Source organism: Podarcis filfolensis (assembly GCF_964270895.1).
Source record: "Podarcis filfolensis genome assembly, chromosome: 5".
Lineage (NCBI taxonomy): Eukaryota > Metazoa > Chordata > Lepidosauria > Squamata > Lacertidae > Podarcis > Podarcis filfolensis.
In genome coordinates this window covers 61032540-61055769 of record NC_139608.1, presented here as the reverse complement: position 1 = coordinate 61055769, position 23230 = coordinate 61032540, and the positions used below count along the sequence as shown (strand labels likewise).

Here is a 23230-nt window from a genome sequence, read left to right as displayed (position 1 = left end):
AAAGATCCTGCTAAAGCAGGCATAGGCAAACTCGGCCCTCCAGATGTTTTGGGACTACAACTCCCATCATTCCTTGAGAACAGGACCAATGGTCAGGGATGATGGGAGCTGTAGTCCCAAAACATCTGGAGGGCCGAGTTTGCTTATGCCTCTGCTAAAGTGTAAGCATAGTGAGGCAACTAGCATGTATTCAGACTGAGCCTTACTGCTCTGAACCAGTTCTGAAGTACAGGCACCCTCCCTATTAACACGCACCCCACACGTGTGTGACCACATTTATGGGGGTCGGCGCAAAATAAAAACTAGATTTCCCTTCCCTCTCTCAGGCCTGCTGCCCAAGCGAGGGAAGGTGGCCTTTGATCAACCAGCAGTGTGGGGCGGGAGGTGCCTTTTCCCCACCTCCGCTGCCCGTCTGCACCCCCATCCTGGCACCAGCTCTGCTGGGTGCCATCCTTGGCCTTCTTCCTCTCACCACTGCATGCACTGCCTCCCCTCTGGCAGGCGGGCAGATTTGAGACAGGCTGGGCAGTGGCCCTGAGTGATTTCCAAGATGATTCTTCCCCCACTTCCTCTCTGCCCCGTGTGCCCTCCCTATTACAAGGGGGTGCCCCCCCTTACAAGATCTCATTATGCATGTGGGGGCCTGGAACATAACCCCCACATAAGTGGGGGAACGGACGCCTGTACAGATTTGGGCTTTCCTCTAATCTTGAAGCACAGTTTGGTCTTCTGAAGAATGTTAAGATCCTTTGCTTAGGTGGGTTCTTAGAATTACCCAGACACAGTGTGAAGTTTCAATAGTAAGCAAACAACGCATAAAGTCAAAGTAAAAGGCTGCAAACGTATGTCCAGCTACTCACCACAACATATTAAGAGTCTTCCAAGTCTCTGTGCGATTTTCTTCTCAGGGATTCATATGGAAAGCTCCCATCCTTTCTTCTGGGAAAGGAAGCACAGCCCTGTTCTTTCTTTGCCACAGATCACACACGACAGGTCACAAGTGAGTTCATTTTGCGTTCAGCTTCTGAGTTTCATTTCTAACTACACTAATATCTCAGAGAGGGAAACGCTAAACCAAACATCATATGAAAGCATGATGCCAGAACTCAATAAGCAAGACTCTTGAGTGACACTAGAGAAGAGGAACATAGGCCTTAGACCAAGTGAGACCTTTTCTCCATTTTCCCCAGCATTGTCTGTGACCCTCCAGATATGGCTAGACTACAACCCACATAACCCCTGACTCTTGGCCATGCTTCCCACCTCAGTCTACATGGACTGGTAGCAACTCCTCAGGGCCTGACACAGTATCCTATCCCATCCCTGTTTAGAGATGGCAGAGCCCTGCTTTGAAAAGTCCTGTCTCCCTGAGATATGATCTCTGTGTACTTCTTACGAGCTCCCAGGAGGTGTCTGTCCCCTGCCTGAAAAAGAATGCTAGACTGCATGGATCTCGACCCAGCAAGGCAATTTTCACGTTCTTGTGCCATAATAGTTGCCGCATCCCACTGCCTATAGTAGACCAAATATAAATAATTTTGAATATTGGACAAAATGGGTTTGCACTTATGCATGGGATAAAGAATAGTTGGCCAATGGGGTTGGCCAATGTTGTGCTTACTTAATGGTCCTTTAAATCTGAAAATGTTTGCTTGAAACAGCAGCAAATTAGAGAAAATAAAATCCACGAATGGTACCTTGCACAAGATGGCAGCACAGTATTTCACATTGTGCCTGTCAAAATGCTTCTTCCATAAAGTTACATTTTAAGGCTCACATGGTTGGCACACTGTCTTACACTGGTAGCAAATTGTTTAAAAAATGAGTTGTTAAGCAATATGCCCACAACTAAAAGACAACCAGTACCATAGAACGCTACATGAATACCCTCATCCAACAAAATATATACGCAGTATATAGGATTCCATCCATGTCGTCTGGTAAAGAACCTGGAATCCTGCTGGTCAGGTATTTGGTGGACCAAGGAATGAGTTCAGACTCCACCCCTGATCCTGGTGTTCAGTGGGATTCCAGTTTTGTTTAAACAGGTTATGGTGTGCTGCCCCAGATTCTACATTGGGTTATATATGTGTTTCCTCATTCAGCTAGGGAAGATTACTGAGACAATGTGTCTGATTCCAGGAGCTGGCAAGGGAGCATATGAAACACATAAACTATGCTTATAAGCAGAAAAAAACAAAAGAGTGAAACTAACTTTTTATATAAATATTTGTATTAAAAAAAAAGAGAGAGTCAAAAGCGCAAAAATGAATGTGGGGCACATCTGATGTTACAAAACATTTTTTAATTTATTTAATATCATGTTCTCCTACTCTGCAATTATATTGTATATTTTCTTTAAAAAAAATAATGCAAACAGATTATTGCATAACATGGTTTCCAAATTAGCCCATAAGTATTTGCTAACTTTATATTCAGACACAATACGGAAGTTGTATCATCAATACTGAATGTTAATCTTCAGGAGAGGTCTGTAACAGAAGATCGTCTGTGGAAAGCAGCACCCATTGAATTATGTAGTTTCTCGTTTTGTTGGACAGAACAACACTGGCAATAGAAACACAAGCTGGAGAACCTCAATGATTTTGTTCCTGAAACGTGACTATTTCGCCTGGACCTCGGTGTGTGTGTGTGTGGACTATTTTGCATAATTCTAGAGACCTTCTATGACTTAGCTATTACAGAGTATTATAAATATCACTGAGATACAGAGATGTGGCATTTAATATAATATCTACGCTTATATAGTTGCACTGATGTTGTGGGATGATAGTAACATATACATGGAAAAAGGAAACGATGAAAAAGAAATTATATTATGCACACGTTGCAAAATACTGTATTTTAGATCTGAGACAATTCAAGCATATACAGCATATACATTATAAAGCTCAGGGTATTTTTTTTTCCTTTTTGCATCATCTAAAAGAAGCAATCATAAAAAGGCTGAATACTGTTCAAAACTCAACACCCACCTAGTGCATTCTGCTTTGTTTACCTTCGAAAGATACACACAACAGCAGCAGCAACAACAACAACGACAACAACAACAACAACACACACACACACAATGGATACATTATCTGCTGTAATTTACAATATATATTTTAACTTTATAAAAATACAGAAAGGAAAAAAAGGAAATTCCTTGCACTCAGATACTGAGCATTAACCCTTTGAGTACTAATTCCCACCTGCAAACACTGCAGAACACATTCATCTTGACACACATTTTTATATAACATTCCAACAATTATAATAATCATCTGTTATGTACACTGTAAGGAAATATATTTTTACATATCATAAATGGGAGGGATTCATAACATGCTGATAAGAACACATAATGAGTTGAACTCTGCAAAGATCTTGACAAAATAATCCCCTATAAAGTAATGCACATCCCCAGGGAACTGCCTAAATTAATGTAATGGATACTTGGAACGTGTGTGATATGTCTATAAATTTTCTTTTGGCGGCCATATAACATTGTGCTTGTTGCATTTGTTTTTTATTTGTGGAAATATGACGCTCTCTCTCTCTCTTTTTTTGCTGAAGACTCCTTCTGCCCTGCCCTCTGTGGCTGTATAGTGCCATTCACTTTATGTCATCAATTTATAACTAGACTCTATTGAAATTTTTTAAATTAAAAAAAACAACTGGGTAATTATAATTCTATTTTTCGTTGTCAGTTGGAGCCTTGTGTCCAGATGTTCATGGATATCTATTTTGTTTTTGGGGTTTTTTTTTAAAAAAACCAATCCTTTGCCTAAAGCTTCCTGAATAGAGAATGCTACTGACCCTAAAATATCCTGCAGCTGAGCAGAATAACTCAATGAAAAGTCATGCAATTGAAGGTCAAATTTGCATGGAAGTATACAGACAACCCCGAATTTGCTTTGGCAGATGATGGAAGGGCATGGGAAGGAAAGGATTTCACCCCAAATGTGGAAGTGATAAATAAATATCTTTAAAATTATATTTCTTTATAGTGCAATCCTATGCACACTTACTTGGAAGTAAGGCCCACTGCATTCAGTGAGGCTCACTCCCTAGAAAGGGGCTTTTTAAAAAGGAAGGAAGGAAGGAAGGAAGGAAAGAAAGAAAGAAAGAAAGAAAGAAAGAAAGAAAGAAAGAAAGAAAAGAAATGCAGTCTTAAAAATTTATAGATTCCCCTTTATTTGAGTACTCTGGACTACATTGTTATTAGTATTGCATGTACAAGTCTTTCCTTGAACACAGCTCCAAGTCAGATGAAGGGAAGGATCCAGTAAAAACTCAGTACTTTGATGTCCCATTGGTTTCAGTGGGGTAGATTTAATAAGCACATCGAGTGTTTTCCCCTTTTCCATTAAAAGCAATGGTCCTCCAAAATGCTGAACTTGGGCTGGATGGTGCCCTAAGTAATTCGTTAAGTGCATGACTGTAGTCCTCAAAGAGTTAATGATAAACTGTACTTGGTGGTGCTGTTTATAAAAAAGACAATTGTAGAACAGCTTGCAGGTTGGTTCCAGAAGGCATAATTACAAAGAAGTGAAACTCATGGAGACAGCTGCTATTACACTGCACAGTGCCACATACAATGAATAGTGCATGCTCTGTAGAGACATTAGAGTGGACCCTTATCAAAGCTATCATATAACCTTATACAAAGGATTGTGCCACTTAAAACTAGTGCAGTGGTGGGTTTCTCTCCCCTCCCGTTTTTCATAGATTCAAAATGCTCTAGAGTAATACCAACATGAATAGCCACGGCCTTTTACAATAAGGTTTTTGGTTCCCTTGCCCCTGCATTTCACACATGATAACACTAGAAAACAGCAAATGGTATTATCCCGACCTGTGTGTCATGCAAAAAATAAAAATAAAAAAGAGGAACAAAAAGAAGTAACAACCAACACAGCACCATAGATGTCAACAAGGGACGTTACCTAGTATTCCTCTCCAGCAGAAGAGAGACGTAACAGCGACTGTACACTACATGATTTTACAGGCCGTATGCTACAGGTGGTCTTCATAGGTCTAAGGAGCTGTGTTAAACCTGGTTAGAAATTCCTCCTCCTCTTTCACTATCGTAACTTCCAAAATCATTCCCTCCCCCCTCCATAAGAATGACGAAGGAAAGGCTGATATGCATTTCAAAGTGGCTGATGCTAATGCAGAATAGTTAAAAATATATAATAAAATAAAAGGAAAGAAAAACATTACTGTGAGTGGTAACAAAGGATATTGCCTTGTTTTCTACTCCCTAGGTTTATTTTCCAACACCCCCCAGCCCCCACAACTATGCCCCATAATTCTTTTAAAAATAATTTCAAAACCACCGCTACTTTTTAAAAGCCTCTTCTTATTAAGAAAACAATAGGTTTAGAAACCTGTACAATTTACTGATGCGCTACGCAAACATGTAGAATCTTACTCAGGTTAGAAGGAAAACAAAGGTTAACGGTGCAATCCTATGCATGTCTACTCAGAAGTGAGCCTCATTGAGTCCAATGGCGCTCGTTTCCCAGGTGTGTATAGGATTGCAGCCTAAGATGGTCTGAGCTGCAAAAGGAGAAGGACTGGGCTGCCCAACTACACAGTAGTTTCATTCTTCCAGGGCCCCGTTTTGATATTTCCTGTACTGTCTGAACTGTAGATCATGGCTTCGTGCAGGTTCCCCTTTAGAATCCCATTGTGGCTGGTTGTGCTAAATGGTAAAGACTGGGTCCGCGGGTGCATCTCGAAATGAGCTGCATGGTGCGCTGTCTCGCTCTCTGGCACCGTGGCACAACTGTAGATCACAGTACTTGCATCGCTGCTTTCCGGCTGACTGATGGTGGGATATGGGTCGCTTTTCGCACAACACGCCCGCCTGTGGCCCGTCTGGCCATCATGCGCGCTGTGCGGACTGTCTGTGTGTGAGCTGTGGATGCTGCCGTCGACGCTGGAAGGAATGTGGTAAGCGTACTCTCTTTCCCCTGCAGACCGATGCCGGCTGAAGTAGCGTGGCTTAGTTCTGCTTTTCAAGCATCTGTGGATGTGCATGTTGGGCCTGAAAGTTCCCTCGCTGTGTACATGAATGTGAGCATCATCTTCCAGCAGCTGATCACAGTGCATTTTCGCGCAGCACGGCGTGACGGGTGAAAGGCAGTTGACATGGTTTTGAACAGCTTGTAGATTTGTAAGTTTGCAGTGGCTAGCAGCTGGGTGATTAAAAACACCAGATTTAGCAGGGCAAGGCGATTCTTGGAGACACGGGACATGGACCTGGCTTTCCCCGTTGACGTTAACCTTTGGCCGGACATTAACTTGCACTGAATATGTGTTTCTCCGAGATGGGCAACAGGACCACCAGCAATGCCAGACATCATCTCGCTTTGCACAGTGATGGATAAGGATGAAGAGCCCCAAGGTAACACAAAATGCTCCATAGAGGCAGCTGAATATCATATCCAAGAAATGTCCTTGGGAAACAGCGAGTGCACCGAAGGTCCAAGTGGCGGTAAACAGGAACAAAGTGAAAGCCGCAGCTCGGAGCTGAGCCTTAAATGAGTGCTCGTTTTCCAACAAGGAAGAAGACATCATTGAGCATGTCGCCTGGGAGACAGATCCAGAATCAGTGATGTGGCTGTGGCCAACCTCGGGACTTGCCAGCCTCTGCTGATCTTCCGTCCTTTCTTTCAACTCGTATTTGCGCTCCGGGTGACGCCTCAGTTGCACGTACGTGCAGAGGAAGTAAACGCAAGTCACCAGGACAATGAAGGCAACTGGTCCATAAAACGCACCAAGACTTGGCTCCCATGCCATCCAACAACTGTAAAAGGGGGCGGGGTGAGGGGAAGAATAGATTTAAAGAAAAAGAAATCAAATTAGTAGTTTTGAACACATTAGTAGTATTGAACGCGTTCTTCTGATTGTTCCATTATTGCAAGCATTTATGCTTGATTCCCTTCCCCATATCTGTTCTGGGGGTTCTCCTGACTGACCCCCTAACAAAGCAGATTGGGTGGGTGGAGGAAGCTCCATTGAGACCAAGGAAGTGTACATGGTTTCCCCCTTCCTCATTCAATCCCCACAACAACCCTGTGAGGTAGGTTAGGCTGAGAAGCAGTGATTCGCCATGAAGTTCAAGGCTGAGTGAAGGATTTGAACCCTGGCAGTGAGGGAACTGCCAGAAGGCCCTCGGAGCTGGACCTCAGTGTCCATGCTGAACGATGAGGGTGGAGACGCTCCTTCAGGTACACAAGGCCTCTCCTCTAGCGTTACTGAGGATGCTGGTGTAACCCTCTCTGATCATGCAGCACAGCTAGTTGGGCTGACCAAATATCTTTGGCTTGGAAAGAACACACCTTTGAATCTATGCTATGCTCTTAGGCACACAAAACTATCCAGGTATTTTCAAATGCTTATCAACAGTTTCATCCAATAAAAACAATACAGGAATCCATGTGTGCATCCCTTAAAAAATCAAAAAAGAAAAGAAATCAAGATCTATGCAATTTATGCCAAGGAATATTGGAGCAATCCCCAGTGGTAGGATGCTGCTATTTTCAAGAGGAGACACTTCAAAAATCAGTTCCATAAAGAGCACGCTAATGTCGGGGCATCTACGTTTTCTGTAGTAACGTTATTAAAAATGAATAAGGCACGCAACCCACTGTGCTGCTGCTTAATCTGTAGTGCACACACACACACTCTCTCTCCTAAGCAATTTTATCACCCCACCTGCTTCATGGTTTTCTGCTCACATTGTGATATCTGGTATTGATTGCCTGTGATTAAAGTGATTAAACTAAAGTAGTACAGCCTCTGCAACAGTGCCAAAGGGAAAGTCTCTCGCAAATTTATGAACATAAATAATGAGATCTTTTAATACCCTGTTGATTATAAGTGATTGTCTAATCACACGTGCTGAAATAAATAAGTTTTAATATGATAGAATTTGCAGAGTAGCAGCCCTCCCCAATGCCCTGGTTAGAGGAGTCTGCCGGAGCTCTTCACTCATCTAATGTCTTGTTTCTAAAAAAAGGAATTTACTAAAAGCATTTTCATAAAGTCAGAGTGCAGTTTGCTTTCATTTCCTTACATGTTAAAAATGTGTATAATGGTTATATGCCAGGGCATTACAAGAGCACTCTACACCAGTGCTTTAGCACAGCCTTGGCCAAGCTAGTGCCCTCCAGCTGTTTTGTACAAAAACATCTGGAGGGCACCAGGTTGGTGAAGGCTGCTTGAGCATGAACTGAAATACATGACCTTCACAGCATCGTTAGCGCTGAACAAAATGCTGATGAGAAGCCAGTGGTCCACTGATCGGGGACATGCACCCCGATGCAACTGAGCCTTGTACATGTTTGGAGCTCTGAATCATGTATATTTTTAGCAAATGAACTTTTAATTGGCATTCTCCTTACTCTCCTTCTCTCAAGAAGCCCAGGAGAAGCCATCTGCTGTTTGAAGGGTCACTGAGGCCGTGTGCAAACAATTCTATAAAAGAAGAAAATTGATACTTGGGGGCTAAGAAAACAACGAGGGGTATAAAGTTTAAAAAGCAATTTAGCATACATCAGGCCACACAGCCTGGAGCTTGGGCTCTTTGTATGCAATTTCCAGATTCAGAAAAGCGACAGTGTGATGTACCGTTTAGAGTGTTGAGTTGAGCTGAAGGAAATCCAGTTTCAGATCATTCCTTGGCTGTGAATCTCGCAGGGTGGCCCTCGCAGCCTCCCTTGGTTGTTGATAAAGCTACAAGGCTACTCTCAGCTACTTGAAGAGCAGCAGACAAAAGTAACATGTCAATATTTCCCCACTCTTTTAAAGAAAAAACCTCAATCAAAGGAGGTGGCAAACCAGCCTTTAATCCAGTCAGCTCAGGCGGCACTTAATTAATATTAAGCTATCTATCACAGTTCATTAGAAATACAAATATATTGTGCATAAGCGGGGACTCCTCTAAAAAGGATTCTGCTCAGTGCTCCAGCCAGCTTGGAGCAGGAACCTTACAATGCTGTTCAGACACCATGGGGAAAGAGGGCAGTTTCAGGCCCATAGCTATACTAGTGGGAGACCGTTCTGGACAATGTAAAATGTTCATTTATGTTCTACAGTATTACATATATCTCCAAGGAGCACAAGGTGACAAACATGGGAGGTTAGGCTAAGCTGTGACAGAGAGATGACCCAAGGGGAGCTTTGTGACTAATAAGGATTTGAACGTGGCTCTTCCAATCCCTAGGCTGACTTTTAAACCACTACACTTGCTCTCTTCCCTTCCCTTCCTCCTGAAACATCCTTGAACAACAGTGACATGTGTATCCGTGCGCATGCACACGTGTGTATGTGTGTGTGTGTGTGTGTGTGTTTGTTTTAACCTTATATCACAAATCCTCCTCCCTCTAACCTTAACCTTCTCCTCCAGAATATTCTCTATAAACTGTATAGGGCTGGATCAGTCCACTTCCACCCACTCCATTGTCTTTCTCACTCCCCACACCCTCACATTGCCTTTGTTTCCCCCTCAGGTAAAGGTCTAACTCAGGCAAAGGCAAACTCGGCCCTCCAGGTGTTTTGGGACTACAACTCCCATCACCCCTAGCTAACAGGACCAGTGGTCAGGGATGATGGGAATTGTAGTCTCAAAACATCTGGAGGGCCAAATTTGCCTATGCCTGGTCTAACTACACAATACATTAACTGCAGGCCTTGCAGCCACGTCAGGGAACTGGAGATGTTTACTTGTAGGTGCCAATGAGTGCATTTCTCTTACTGCCAAGGGCAGTGTGAGAGGTGGCAATTTACCTCAGGAATGTCACTGGGGAAAGATTAAAACCTACCTACTTGCAACTATATACCCTCATCTTGCCTGGCCCTGAGGTTAGTATTTTTTAAAAATGTAATGTGTAGTTAGGGCCTGACCCCTAAAGATCTAGCGGCTCAGATGTTCTCTCTATAGTTTATTGAGAAGTCCGCCCCCCCGCCATGTATAGAGGCTCCACAGCAATCAGTATTCTGGGACTCCACATGTACTTGTCAGGCTGTTTCCCCTCAGCCAGCCACCCCAGATTTTCTTTTACATCACAATTGAATATACTTCTGCACATCTAGGCAGTCCCCTAAGTATATTTTTGGGTGGCCCCATTTCACTTTCAAACATATAACCATTCAACTGTCTAAGTTCTCTATTAGCAGGAATGATGATGGGATATGACAGCCTGAAAGCATACTGAAATACTTACAATTGCGCTTCTGCGTAGTTTTTTATCCCGTAATTATTTATGTTGATTGCCGCTGTAATTCCACATATAATAAAAGGAACTCCTCCACTAATCAGATAAAACCTGTTAACAGATAGTATTTGACAGGTGAATTTTCAGTTGAATAGAATTCTTCATAAAAATGATTTTTCATGCTTGAAACGGTGAGGAAAGCCCAAGTAACTTAGGTCGTTAACTTTAAATGCTCATTAAAATTAGAAATAAAAGAACATTAAAACATACAAAGTGTTTTAGGAAACAAGGTGTTCATCTTTATAATACAGCGTTGGGAGTATCTTTGTGATATGTCACTCAAAAACTGGAGTTCAACAAGCAAAATTATCACTTACATGTAAATTTAAAAAACCCCATATTAAATATGGAAGATATTTTAGAATATTAAGAAAGTATTAATGATAGTTATGGTTTTCCATTTTTATACAGAACACAAAATCATTTTATTCTGAATAGCTGTGACCAAACCAAATCGTTGGAGCTAATCTCATTTTCTCAGGTAGTATTGCGACATTTACATAGGTAGTTACTTAACTCTAGGGAAGAAAGAGCTTCAAGAAAAGAAACACAACTGAAGGGTCTATTAAACCAAAGAAATCTTCTTTTTTACAGTCATTAACTCGGCAGCATCTTTCCAAACACCTCTAGTTGTCAGGAATTCTTTCCTTGAGAACTAATGACCTTCAGCAGAGCTATGGAGAAGGAGCCAAGTATTCCCACCAACGGCCTAATCTAGGGGCAGAAAAATCACCAAGCATTTGACTTGAGACCCCAGACATTTACAGAACAGGGCTAGGGAACATCTCCCACCTCCCGGTTAAGCTGTTATTATGTTTAATACTGAATGAAAGCACAAGATCTAGGTTGCAGTCTTGCTTGATTATGTCATTACACATGCTAGAACCTAGGATGGCGACAATGAAACCCTCCAGCTGCCAGTTGTTAAAAAGAGTCATTCCTCAAATGGGAGAGATAGGAAGCAGAGCCACTCCATCAGTTCTGTGGAGAGACCGGCTCCATTTGGCTCCAGCCCAACTTAGTCAAGATAAGAACTTTTGAGATTTGCTGCCCTTTTCCAATTCCCCATTCCCCATTCTTTTTCTTCCTCTTTTGTGTTGTGTATTTTCGATTGTGAACCTGAGGGCAGGGACTCTTAGGCTTCTGGGAGCCTTTTCGATTGAAGCGCTGGGAAAAAAATGACCCAAATCAATCAATCAATTGTGGGTTTTCCTTTGTGGGCATCAAGGTATGGGAAATATTTTGCAGAAACTTGGCTTATATTAAGGTAAGGCTCTTTCTGAGACCATGTCCAAACATGTAATTCCATAACATACCGTATTTTTCCCTCTATTACACGCAGATTTTTTCTCCTAAAAAGTAAGGGGAAATGTCTGTGCGTGTTATAGAGCGAATGTGTGGTCCCTGGAGCTGACAAGCGCGAGTGAAGGCAAAAATCAGGCAAATATCAAATCGTCCGGAGAAGGGAGGAAAGAGGAAGCTGCTGCTTTCCTGCATTCTGCCTCAGGGTCTTACTGCCCACCGGCTTCTGTTTCCTTACTGTGTTTGCTCAAACGGAACAAAGAGCAGAGAAAACCCCTCCCCTCCAGGCAAGCAGAGTGGAAAGCTCCTCTCCGTGCGTCTGGGACTCGAAGGCAACATGCAGGTTGGGGGGGGGGGAGAGAGAGAGAGCTGGCTGGCTTGGGGGGGGGGACTTTTGCCTTCCTTTCCTCCCTCCGGTAAAACCCCTCTCCTGCATTCTTAGCCAGCTGCTTCTCTGCACACCCCTCTCCTTGTCGCTTCTATGTTTTTCCTTCCCTCCCTACTTAAAACGTGGTTCCAATCACGGATCCACATGGATCCTCAGGATCTTTGCATTGAGTCACCCCAAATTCACCATCAGATCACATAGCAATGATCTGATGCAAAAACAGGGCTGCAATGCTGCAAAAACATGGTTACAAAGCACGGATCCACATGGATCCTCAGGATCTTTGCATTGGGTCACCCCAAATTCACCATCAGATCACATAGCATGTCCATGGCTACAGCCTGCACCAAAAAAATCATGCACCCACTGTTTCCTGGGGCTGCAATGGTGCAAAAACGTGGTTACAAAGCATGGATCCACATGGATCCTCAGGATCTTTGCATTGGGTCACCCCAAATTCACCATCAGATCACATAGCATGTCCATGGCTACAGCCTGCACCAAAAAAATCACGCACCCACTGTTGCCTGGGGCTGCAATGGTGCAAAAACGTGGTTACAAAGCATGGATCCACATGGATCCTCAGGATCTTTGCATTGGGCTACCCCAAACTCACCGTCAAATCACATGTCTGTGGCCGCAGCATGAAGCACAAAAATGATACATCCACTGTTTCATTCAGAATTTTTTTTTCTTGTTTTCCTCCTCTAAAAACTATGTGCGTGTTATGGTCAGGTGCGTGTTATCGAGCGAAAAATACGGTACTTAATGAAATTAAATCAAGATCAGTTTGGACAGGTGTCTCAGCAATGTGTCCTCTGGTGGCACTCCTCTCCCCACTCTTTCTGCTGATGGGTCCCAGTGGGTTTAGTGGGTTGCAATGGTGGTGGTGGCGGCAGTGGCAGAGGCAGCAGTGTTGCTATCGACATACCATCTGGCTTGGAGCCACCATTTGGCTTTTCCTTTCACCATGTCCTGGAATGGCATTGTGAGATGGCTTGAAAGCAGTGATTTCAAGCCACCTGGGACATCAGCCAGGCCCCTGAGGTCCAAGCAGCAGCCTGGGCAGGGTCTCTGAATGTATGCCAATGTTATAATTTTGAGAGGAAGGGGACTAATTAATAGGTGTCCATCTTTCAGGGCACTGTTCTCTAGCTCATAGCATTAAACCATTATTATTTTACAAGGACACGTTTGCCACTGAGCCTGTGTTGTAAATGACAGATTCTCAGAAAAGCTGCTGTTGTGGCAGGAAGCATAAATGGAATCCAAGGATGAATTGTAAGATAAGGTTACCAGACGTCCCCATTTCCAGGGGACAGTCCCTGGATTTACAGATCAGTCCCATACAAAATCCATTGTAGTCGAAAAGTGTCCCTGGATTCATTGAAAAAAATCTGGTAACCTTATTGTAAGAACCTGATTAATGGACTGCACAAGAATTACTGCCTGTACGTTGTTCTCCTCGTTTTGCATTGCCGCCCCTCTGCTCCACCTCCTAGTAATATTCTTTTGCAACTTGCATGCAATTAAATAGTGAAGGACATGATATCGCACACTTAACTGGTTAAATACCACTTGCTTAATTCTTCAAACCAGATTCATCCAAGTGCATGGAATGTATGTTAAATTGTCGCAATTAAGCAGCAAATAATTACCACGCTCTATCATTAAACTAAATCAGTTTCCTAGGGAATGTATCTTATAAAAAAGACCCATCCTAATGTAACTCTCCCAAATTCAGCTTAGTACAGCCGATGAGAATTCTACATCTGAGCAGAATTCTCCCCAAAGCACTTTCCACAGAAAAAGCTGTTGTGACAGTCTTTGATGCCATGACACCAAAATACCCAGGTTACACAATGCTGTTTTATAAGCTTCAGCTTGTAAAGGGGTCTTAGTACTTTCACTCACATCCAAACCCTAGTGATGGTTCTCTATTTTTAAAAAAATGTATTTTTCAGTATTTCTATGCTACTTTTCAACTATACTAGTTCTCAAACCAGTTCACAATAATGAAATCAGTTTGACCAGGGAGAAGAAAGGATGGAAGAAGACTGGAGGAAATTTAAGATTTATTTACAAAAATATTGTAATTTGGCTGAGTGTTGAATTGGATGCCAGTGCAGACAATTGTCTACCATTAAATTAGATTTAAGGCTGAATTATATGTCAAACCAAATTAAGATTATTAATTAAGATGAGTTAAATGATAATTTGTTTGAAATTAATTTAATAATGATGTAAGTGTATGCGGGAGGTGTGGGGGAGTCCCATGTAACAATTGAGAGATGTTAAATGGACAATGATAAGTTGTGCTTATCTAATATATGCTTTATTTGAAAACTTCAATAAATATATTATAAAAAAAAAAAAAAAAAAAGAAATCAGTTTGATAGCCAGGTGATACTTCCCCCCCATAGTAAGGGATCCAGATTCCTCCATTTAAAAAATATACAATATGGGGGGGGGGGATAAGGATCACAAGATAAGGGTTGTTGTGAGGATTTATGCCAGGGGTCAGCAAACTTTTTCAGCAAGGGGCCAGTCCACTGTCCCTCAGACCTTGTGGGGGGCTGGACTATATTTTGAAGAAAAAAAATGAACGAATTCCTATGCCCCACAAATAACCCAGAGATGCATTTTAAATAAAAGGACACATTCTACTCATGTAAAAACACACCGATTCCCAGACCGTCCACAGGCCGGATTGAGAAGGCAATTGGGCTGGATCTGGCCCCCGGGCCTTAGTTTGCCTACCCATGATCTATGCCATTTTGAGCTCCTAGGAGAGACAGTGGGATAGAAATAAAATTACTGCAGCTTAGATTGTTATGAAATTAGAAATGGCAGTGGACACTACCTCTCCATATGCAAAAGTCTGAGAACACCACCTAGTCAAACACCTTTTCAAATACCACATTGCACTTCCAATTAGCTGCTGTCTCTATAATCCAAAATAAACACGAGGAGTTCTAAGATGTAGACATTGAAAGACTTGATGTTTGTATGATTGACTTTATATTTTCTTTCCTTCTAGAACTGCAAGGTCCAACAACTTAAGCCAGCAACAATATAGTAGCTTATAGGGAGTCCCAAACACCAAACAGCCACTCAAATGGCAGAGCTGGTCCATGAACAATGCACTAGGATCACCTGCATAGCTAAATACTAACCTATGTTTAATTCCAAACAGCATGTTAAGTAAATGTTTGTATTTAAGGTACATTTTTTAAAATGAAGATTGCATTATCTGGGGATGAGTGGGTTATGAGATCAGAGCAGGCATGGAGGAGCAGTTTAACCTTTTATGCCCCTGCTGCAGGCCTAAGGAAAATCCATAGTATATCTTTAGGGGCAAATCGGGTCCTCCCTTAAAGAGAGCACATGTTGCAGTGAGACCTGGCAACCAAACCCTGTCTTGTGGGTGGGTATGATTGGATAGCCACAACACCCAATTGATAGGTCCCTTGATGCAGGGTTTAACCAGGCCAATGGGATGCAGGCTAAATGGATCAAGGGATCAAGGGACCTATATATACCCATGCACGTGACCCAGAGCTGCCTCTTTCAGTGCGTGGATCGGAACACCCGCCCACCTCTCCTTACTTTTAGGGCTGTGCGCTTGACCTTGCTATGCCATCATGTGTCGTCTGTTGTTGGGACAAGGGCATGGCAGGAATTTCCCCACTTGGCTGATTGGCTGGTGCCATTTGGGTTTCGCCTGCCACGTAGCAAATCGTCACAACTTGTAAGGTTGAGGATAGGCTCTGGTTCAGGTGATAGGGATGGGGGAATGCTTTCACCATCTCTATGTAAAGGGTATTCTGTTAAAGGAATCCAGGGACTCAATGGTTTGGTCAACCCTGTGAGGGGGTTGTGCCCGTGCCTGAGTCCAGGGGGACATCTGGGTGGTGGACATAGCCTGTTCCCGGCTTTCCACCTATCCGGGTGTTCACCGTAGGCTGACCTATGCTGGTGCCCTGGGTCACTGCTACCTGCAACGGTGCAGGGAGCTAGTCGAAGTGAGTGGAACTATGAAACCACTCATTTGCTGTAATCAATAAAGTTGTGGCCTAAATTCTGCCAAAAACCAAACCAAAATTTGAGTCTTGTCTGAATTTATTTAAGGGGGAGGTTTAAAGGTCTGAACTCACAAATCCTCCATTTGCACTCAAGGTCTGAGCCTGTGCAGAAGCCACTAAGACATTCGTCCAAAATGAGCTTGAATGCCTTCATATTACCAAATCTGTGGGAAGAGGTGAGGTAGGAATTCAACAAGCAACTAGCCCATTCAGATGTAAAAACATTTTCCTACTTTGAGCTCTGAACATGCTAAATGAAATAATACAGTTGTACTTCAGGTTACATACGCTTCAGGTTACAGACTCAGCTAACCAAGAAATATTACCTCGGGTTAAGAACTTTTCTTCGGGATGAGAACAAAAATTGTGCAGCGGCGGTGCGGCAGCAGCGGGAGGCCCCATTAGCTAAAGTGGTGCTTCAGGTTAAGAACAGTGTCAGGTTAAGAACGGTCCTCCAGAACGAATTAAGTACGTAACCAGAGGTACCACTGTACCTCATTCTGAGCTTCATATGTGCTAAATATTGATACTGCTCAGGTGTGTTAGAAAGCATGGAACAGCGAAATGTGCCATTCATTATAGCCATCTCCAGCCCTGTGGCTCTTCTGCTCCTTTGCTACACATGAGAAAACACATCCTAGAAATTGTACAGAGTGAAGTTGAATGCATTCAATGTATCTGGGCTGCACTGCATTGATATCCAGCCCAGCACGCTGCCCGCCCTGTCTCATTGCCAAAAGAAAATTAAAATACTGTCTGGAGATGACAGGCTGTACGAATGATTCCTCACTGTACTACCACAGCTCTTAAGGGATTGAGAAAGAAAAACAACAACAACTCTGAGATATACGGAAAAGAGAAATCCCAAATGATAGAAAAATAACATACTCAAAAGCAGTAAAGGAAGAAACAAAAGATTGTGAAGGAAATAGCTTTCTTGTAGGAAAAAGATAATAGGTAAGATAAAGGCAAGTTCTAAAGCAAATAATCTAAACCCCACATCATTCCTGTTGTGCACAACTTACTTAAATTAACAGATTCACATCAGCAAATGTGAAATTGGACTAGGATGAACTTCAGTTTCAGAAGAAAATTTGTGTGAAGAGAGAGGGAGGAAAAAACAGATTTACAGCCCAATCCTATGTACGTTAAGGCCCATTGTTACAAAGGATTGCAGTCCTAAACTGAAAAATTCTGTGTGATGCCTATGGAGAAATTGAAAATAAGATATTTAAATACGAGGGAAGCAAGAAGGAGTAGAAAACTCTTAAGCAGGTGAGGTTATGGGTTGTTAACTGGATGAAAGAAGGTACTAGGATACAGTATGAAAAACCCAAAATGATTTGTATGCAGAATTGACTGCCCATTGCTCTTTGAGAGAAGCAAAACCAGTTGTTCTTCATAAAAGATTTCATAATCTATAAGGGAGTGTAAGGACAGACAAAAACCTACATTAGGGAATGTATTTAAGGTGCAATTTCACTGAAAATGCAATCTCATTTTGGACAGAAATTCTGCAACAGCATACCAGAGCTACTGCACAGCTCCCATTTGTTCCTTAGCAGATTGCACCCTAAATAAGTAGTGATTGGCTAAAATGATTCAAGATCTCCAATAAGACCTATAAGAATAGGCAGTTCACCAGATGGATTTGACAGATGTTTGCACTAGAGAAAATATGTTTGCATACCACCATGAACCACTGCATTCAATTGCAAACAATTAGGCTTTCCAAAAATGTTGATGCCTTGTGTAAGAATAAAACTAGAGGTGTTTTTAATAGTATAGATCAAATCTTTCCATCCAACCCTAGAGAGGTCTCTACAACATCAGAGAGCAGACCATTCCACTTTTTGTCGCTGTGTCAGTGCAATAATAATAATAATAATGTCACTGTCCCTTCATGTCACTGAATACCATCCTTCTTTAATCATTATGAGACAGGGGAATTCCAAATCACAGACCACTTTTCTTCTGCCATTCATGTTGATAAATAGGATGTGATTCAAGTTGTTCTCATTGCATTCCAGGCTGTTAAATAAAACCAAACATCTCAAAAAGTTGAAGATGTGACTCTGTGTCACTTTTGGCTATTTACGCACAGTTGCTTCAGCCTGATATTTACTTGTTTATCTGTAAACTGCCTTTCAGGGCTATACAGCTTTCTCAAGGCATTTCACATCATAACACAAAGTAAAACAATAATATACACATTTTACAATAAGAGTAACAATTCAGTTTATTTCATCAACAGAAAAACAGAAAAGCAAAAATTAAAACAGCAATAGGGATTAAAGTATGCTTAGTGGACCAGTCTCAATAAGTAAAAAAGAAAGCCAGGTCTTCACAGTTCATTCAGCAACAATCTGCAAGGGAGATCCACAGAAGGGAGTCTGATAATGATGGGGCCATCACTGAAAAGTCATTTCTTGTAACAGCTAACCAGCCTGCAAGTGGAGCTTCCATAGGCAATCTTAAAGGTTGGGAAGGTTCAAATGGATGCAGCCGAGTTTTTAAACAAGCTAGTTCCTAGCGGTCTGGGATTTAAAGGTACTCACCAGCACTCTGAGTTGAGTCTGGAAGTGCAATGGAAACCATTGTGTCAGAACTGAAGTCATATACTTCAGTTGCTTGGTCACTGAAAGCAACTAGGTACTGTATTCTGCACCAGTGGAAGCTTCTGGACTCTCTCCAAAGGCAGATCCTCACAGTGTGTGTTGCAGAGTAGAGTCTACTCTGGTGGTAGTACACACACTTAACATCAGATCAGTTTGCCAAATGTAAATGGTAGAGCAGGACCTTCTCAACCCTCCCCACAGCGTCTCTCCTCAAAGACAGAAGCAACATCCTCGCCAGAAAGCAGAACAAAGAACCCTGGGATGTCCTCAAATAATGTCACAGCATTTAATTCTCCTTGTGGTGCACAGGTCTGCCAACTGCTCCTCGGTAATTTGCACAGTCGTAACCAACTCTGCTCCTTTTCCTCACATGAGCACGGCTTTATTGAGGTAACACACTCCTGGCTGCAAGTAGTCAACAGTGAGCAGAGGCAGCTGTGGCAATAGAGACTCAACTGAAATTAAGAAGCCACAGCAATGTGGCAAGCAGGATTAGACAGGGTGGCAGTTGCTGGACAACTGCCTTCCCTGAGTGTGTTGGTGATGAGAAATAGCTTAGGGGGTTAGGGGTGCTCATTGGCCATTCCAACTCACTTGCCACCTGAGGCAAGAGTCTCATTCTACCTCATGAAAAGGGCTGGCCTTGCAGTCCCTAAATCCCTGATCAAGACTGTCATAACCACAGCTCTGCTGCACCCACCACCAACACCTTTCACAACATATTTCATAGTTTATTCATGTTTTCCCCTTGTTATCCTAAACAGTACAGTTCCTTATTTTTCCAGCCACCCACCTTCTCCCAGTTTCTTCCCCACTACCCTCTTTAGGTGTAGCATTATCATTGCTGTCATTAAGTTATTTTAAAAAGCCCCCTCCTGAAGTCTACAAGCTCCTCTTTATTATGCATTTAAGAAAAGTAAGTTAGCAGGCCTCGGGATTTCTCCCTTTCGATACATATCCCAGTGTGGTACTGAATTCTACAGGCCAATACATTTCTAAAACTACCAAAGAAATGAAAAACAAAATGACATCAATGATCATTCTACAAAACCAAACACTTTTATTCACATGTGACATTTTAGATGGATTGCCTCTGGGTTGCTTGGACTCGGTGATAATCCTTAGATTCTCAAACCGAAACCATGTGCTTCTTCCAAGCCTCGGGTGCTGCTTCATTGTTTTAAATGGAGACAGCAAGACATTTAACACAATGTCCCCTGTAGCACTCTGAGAGCTCACAAGGGTTTTGTTTGCCCTGTAGCAGATGGAAGCTAGAGGAAATCCAGCTGAAATGTCACATTCAAATATGAACACGGGTTCTTTCAAATATGAAAAAATAAAATAAAATTGCAGACATTATGGCATTGTTATAGTCACAAGCAACTATCTAAAGGATGATGAAGCATATTACCAGAAACTGGAAGCCTACAGGCAAAGAAGTGGGTGTTTAGCTTAAATAGATATGTTGAAATCAGACTTCAACACTACTTTTCAGTCTCTGCTTCACTATTAGAATGGCCAGGTCATAGGACTGCCCAGTGATGGGAGAAGATGTGCTTGGCAGAATTCTTTCTCTCATGCAAATCTTAGAGGCGCTCACAGTCACAGAACTTCCAAAGCTCCCTTCCCCATATGGGGATCAAACCTGCAACCTTGGCATTATCAACACCATGCTCTGACCCTCGCCACTGCAGTCCTTGTCCTCACCACCACTAACCTTGCTGCCACAATGTTCTGGCATGCAAGCGTGCAGGGGGGTGGGGGGAAAAAAGGTAAGTCCTATTGGCACAAGCTGAAGTCCAAAGTGAAAGAGGGATGCCATAACTGGATACCAGCCTAGGTCTTACTGAGAATATATGGAAAAGAGCAACAGTGAGTGCAAAGGGGGGGGAAAGGTGTGCAGCAGATCGTAGCAACTCACTCAGTGCTTCTTGTCTTGGAAAATCAAGCCTTTTTACAAATCAGCTTATTGAATCGCACAGGCCCTTGTGAATTCCACAATCCTTATCCTAGTCCTACATAAATATATATCATGGGTACACCTGAACTAATTCTGAACTGATGAATAGGCTTGACACATATTTATTCTTCCTCACCCTGAACATATAAAATGATGAAAAGAAAAGATAATACCATCCAGCTTTACAACAGCCCAGAATGTTAGATATTTCCATTCAATAGGTTTCCAAGGAAATATGCTTATGTAGACTACAGAACAACAACAGCAACAAGCCTTTCTATCTACTGCCCCAAATTCTACCTATGGAAAATCTCTTGTAACTCATTATATCTACAGAAGATTGGAGGCACTGATATGATGGCTGGCCTCCTTGCCTTACCCAAAGGTTCTTTCTTTCTGTTGACAGTGCTCCGAGGGAAACAACAAGAATTAATCCTGACAACCTTAATACACTATCCACTTCTATGAATGTTTTAGAAGGTTTGCCAGAGAATGTCATATAGACGAAATTTCCCCCAGCCAAACAAATGGAGCCTGAACAGAAATGCTTATTTGGAAACTTTCCCTCTGGGTTCAGAACTACTGCTGCTCTTGTGTTCCATCAGATTTGCAGCTGTTTCAGCAGGTTTTCAATTACTTTGGCCCAATCAGCAAGAGCCAGTGCGTATATTCTGACCACATACGATGCACACTGAACATTATGGTGGGTAAAGGGTATATGATGACTGGCTTTGGCTGACTGAATGATAATGCAGTTTACACTGCTTTTTGTTTTTTAAAGCCCACTATGTTCCAAGGGACGCAGGTGGCGCTGTGGGTTAAACCACAGAGCCTAGGACTTGCCGATCAGAAGGTCGGCGGTTCGAATCCCAGTGACGGAGTGAGCTCCCGTTGCTCGGTCCCTGCTCCTGCCAACCTAGCAGTTCGAAAGCACCTCAAAGTGTAAGTAGATAAATAGGTACCGCTCCGGCGGGAAGGTAAACGGTGTTTCCATGCACTGCTCTGGTTCGCCAGAAGCGGCTTAGTCATGCTGGCCACATGACCAGCTCCCTCGGCCAGCTCCCTGTACGCCGGCTCCCTCGGCCAATAAAGCGAGATGAGCGCTGCAACCCCAGAGTCGGTCATGACAGACCTAATGGTCAGGGGTCCCTTTACCTTTACATTTATGTTCCAAGGGTAACATGTGATATATATATATATAATATATGTAGTTTTTACCTTGTTGCTAGTGGGGCACAGGGCACAACTTCCTAACTATATGCATCATTCATAAATGTTCCACCTGCCCAGGAATTTTTGATTTTCAAAAGCTTTGCCTATCAAACAGAAAACTTAAATGGGACAAGAAAAACAACAGTGTGTGGAATTGCACATAAGATTAGTCCTGCCCAGAAAAACTGTGAAGTCTTGGAGGACTTGTAGAGACTCACCTATTAAAGAAGGCTTCAAGGGTGCAATATCCTGCCTTACAGCAAGGAGCTAGATTTGATGACCTACTTGGTTTGTTGCAGCTACAAGATTTTACAACTCAAATGTTCTGAGTTTACATTAATCTTCTTCTATTACCTTTTTATTGAAATTTCAATGCAGCACTGTGGCACTCAGCAAAGAATTCAAAGGCGCTGCCATTCCAACATAAAGCGATACAATGGTGATTGAACTGCAACTATGAAAAATATATAATTCCCCAGTACCTTTCCCAGCAAAAGCAAGTTCTAACCTGTTTCTATATCACATCTATTATGATGAGGCAGCACCTTTGGCAACCTTAAGGAACTCCAACTTCCAGGCTTTTCCAGACTTAATTTTCAGAGCACACTGCTCAGTATTTCTGCTTTTAATGTTTGTTTAACATTTTATTGTTTGTTTTTTACTGCATTTTGATAATATGCACTTACTTTTTGGCTTGCGATTTTATTAGTGCAATTAGTGCAATTTGTATAAATTTGTTATATTAAGTGGCATCTAAGTTAAAAACACACACACAAATGCTAGAGAACTGCTATCCTAGCTGTCTTGATTTGTCAGAGGTGAGAGTAGACCAAAATCTCAGGACAGAGCTTTCCAAACTTATAATGTTGGTGACACACTTTTTAGACATGCATCATTTTGTGACACGGTAATTCAGTTTTACCAGCAAACTGGAGGTTAAACTAACCCCTTTCCACCCCTGGCAGGAGTGCAAGGAGCGTTCGCGTGACACACCGACACACTGCAGTCGACACACTACAATGTCACAACACAGGGTTTGAAAAATTTTGCACCTCAGGAAGTCCAGCAGGAATCTGGTTGAAGTAAACAATGCCAGCTGGTAATGATGTCACAGGGAGATGCCAGGGAAGGAAAATATCAATTCAGTTCGAGTTATTAAAAGCAAATTTCTGAACAAAGAAGGAGAACGCCAAAGTAGATAAGTGTCGTGTGTGTGTGTGTGTGTGTGTGTGTGTGTGTGAGAGAGAGAGAGAGAGAGAGAGAGAGAGAGAGGAGACAGAGAGAGAGAGATGACCCATTCATGTCCCTTCCTAGTTGTTTGTTCATGTAGGTTTGAAGTAGCATTATACTGACCCACATCTTCAAAGTTAGTC

At 42.4% G+C, this 23230-nt stretch overlaps 1 protein-coding gene across 3 annotated transcripts in view; it reads right to left on the bottom strand.

Annotated features, from left to right (window-relative positions):
• Positions 1 to 2285: 2285 nt before the first annotated feature.
• The window catches only part of ADGRA1 (adhesion G protein-coupled receptor A1), a 313062-nt gene continuing 292117 nt past the window's right edge, over positions 2286 to 23230 (bottom strand). For all 3 annotated transcript variants that reach the window (XM_083616838.1, XM_083616839.1, XM_083616840.1), the window contains 2 exons: positions 10242 to 10343; positions 2286 to 6820 (listed from right to left, as the gene is read on the bottom strand). In XM_083616838.1, the coding sequence (XP_083472964.1) occupies positions 5599 to 6820; positions 10242 to 10343 (1324 nt within the window). In that variant the 3' untranslated portion in view covers positions 2286 to 5598. The remainder of the gene's footprint in view (positions 6821 to 10241; positions 10344 to 23230) is intronic.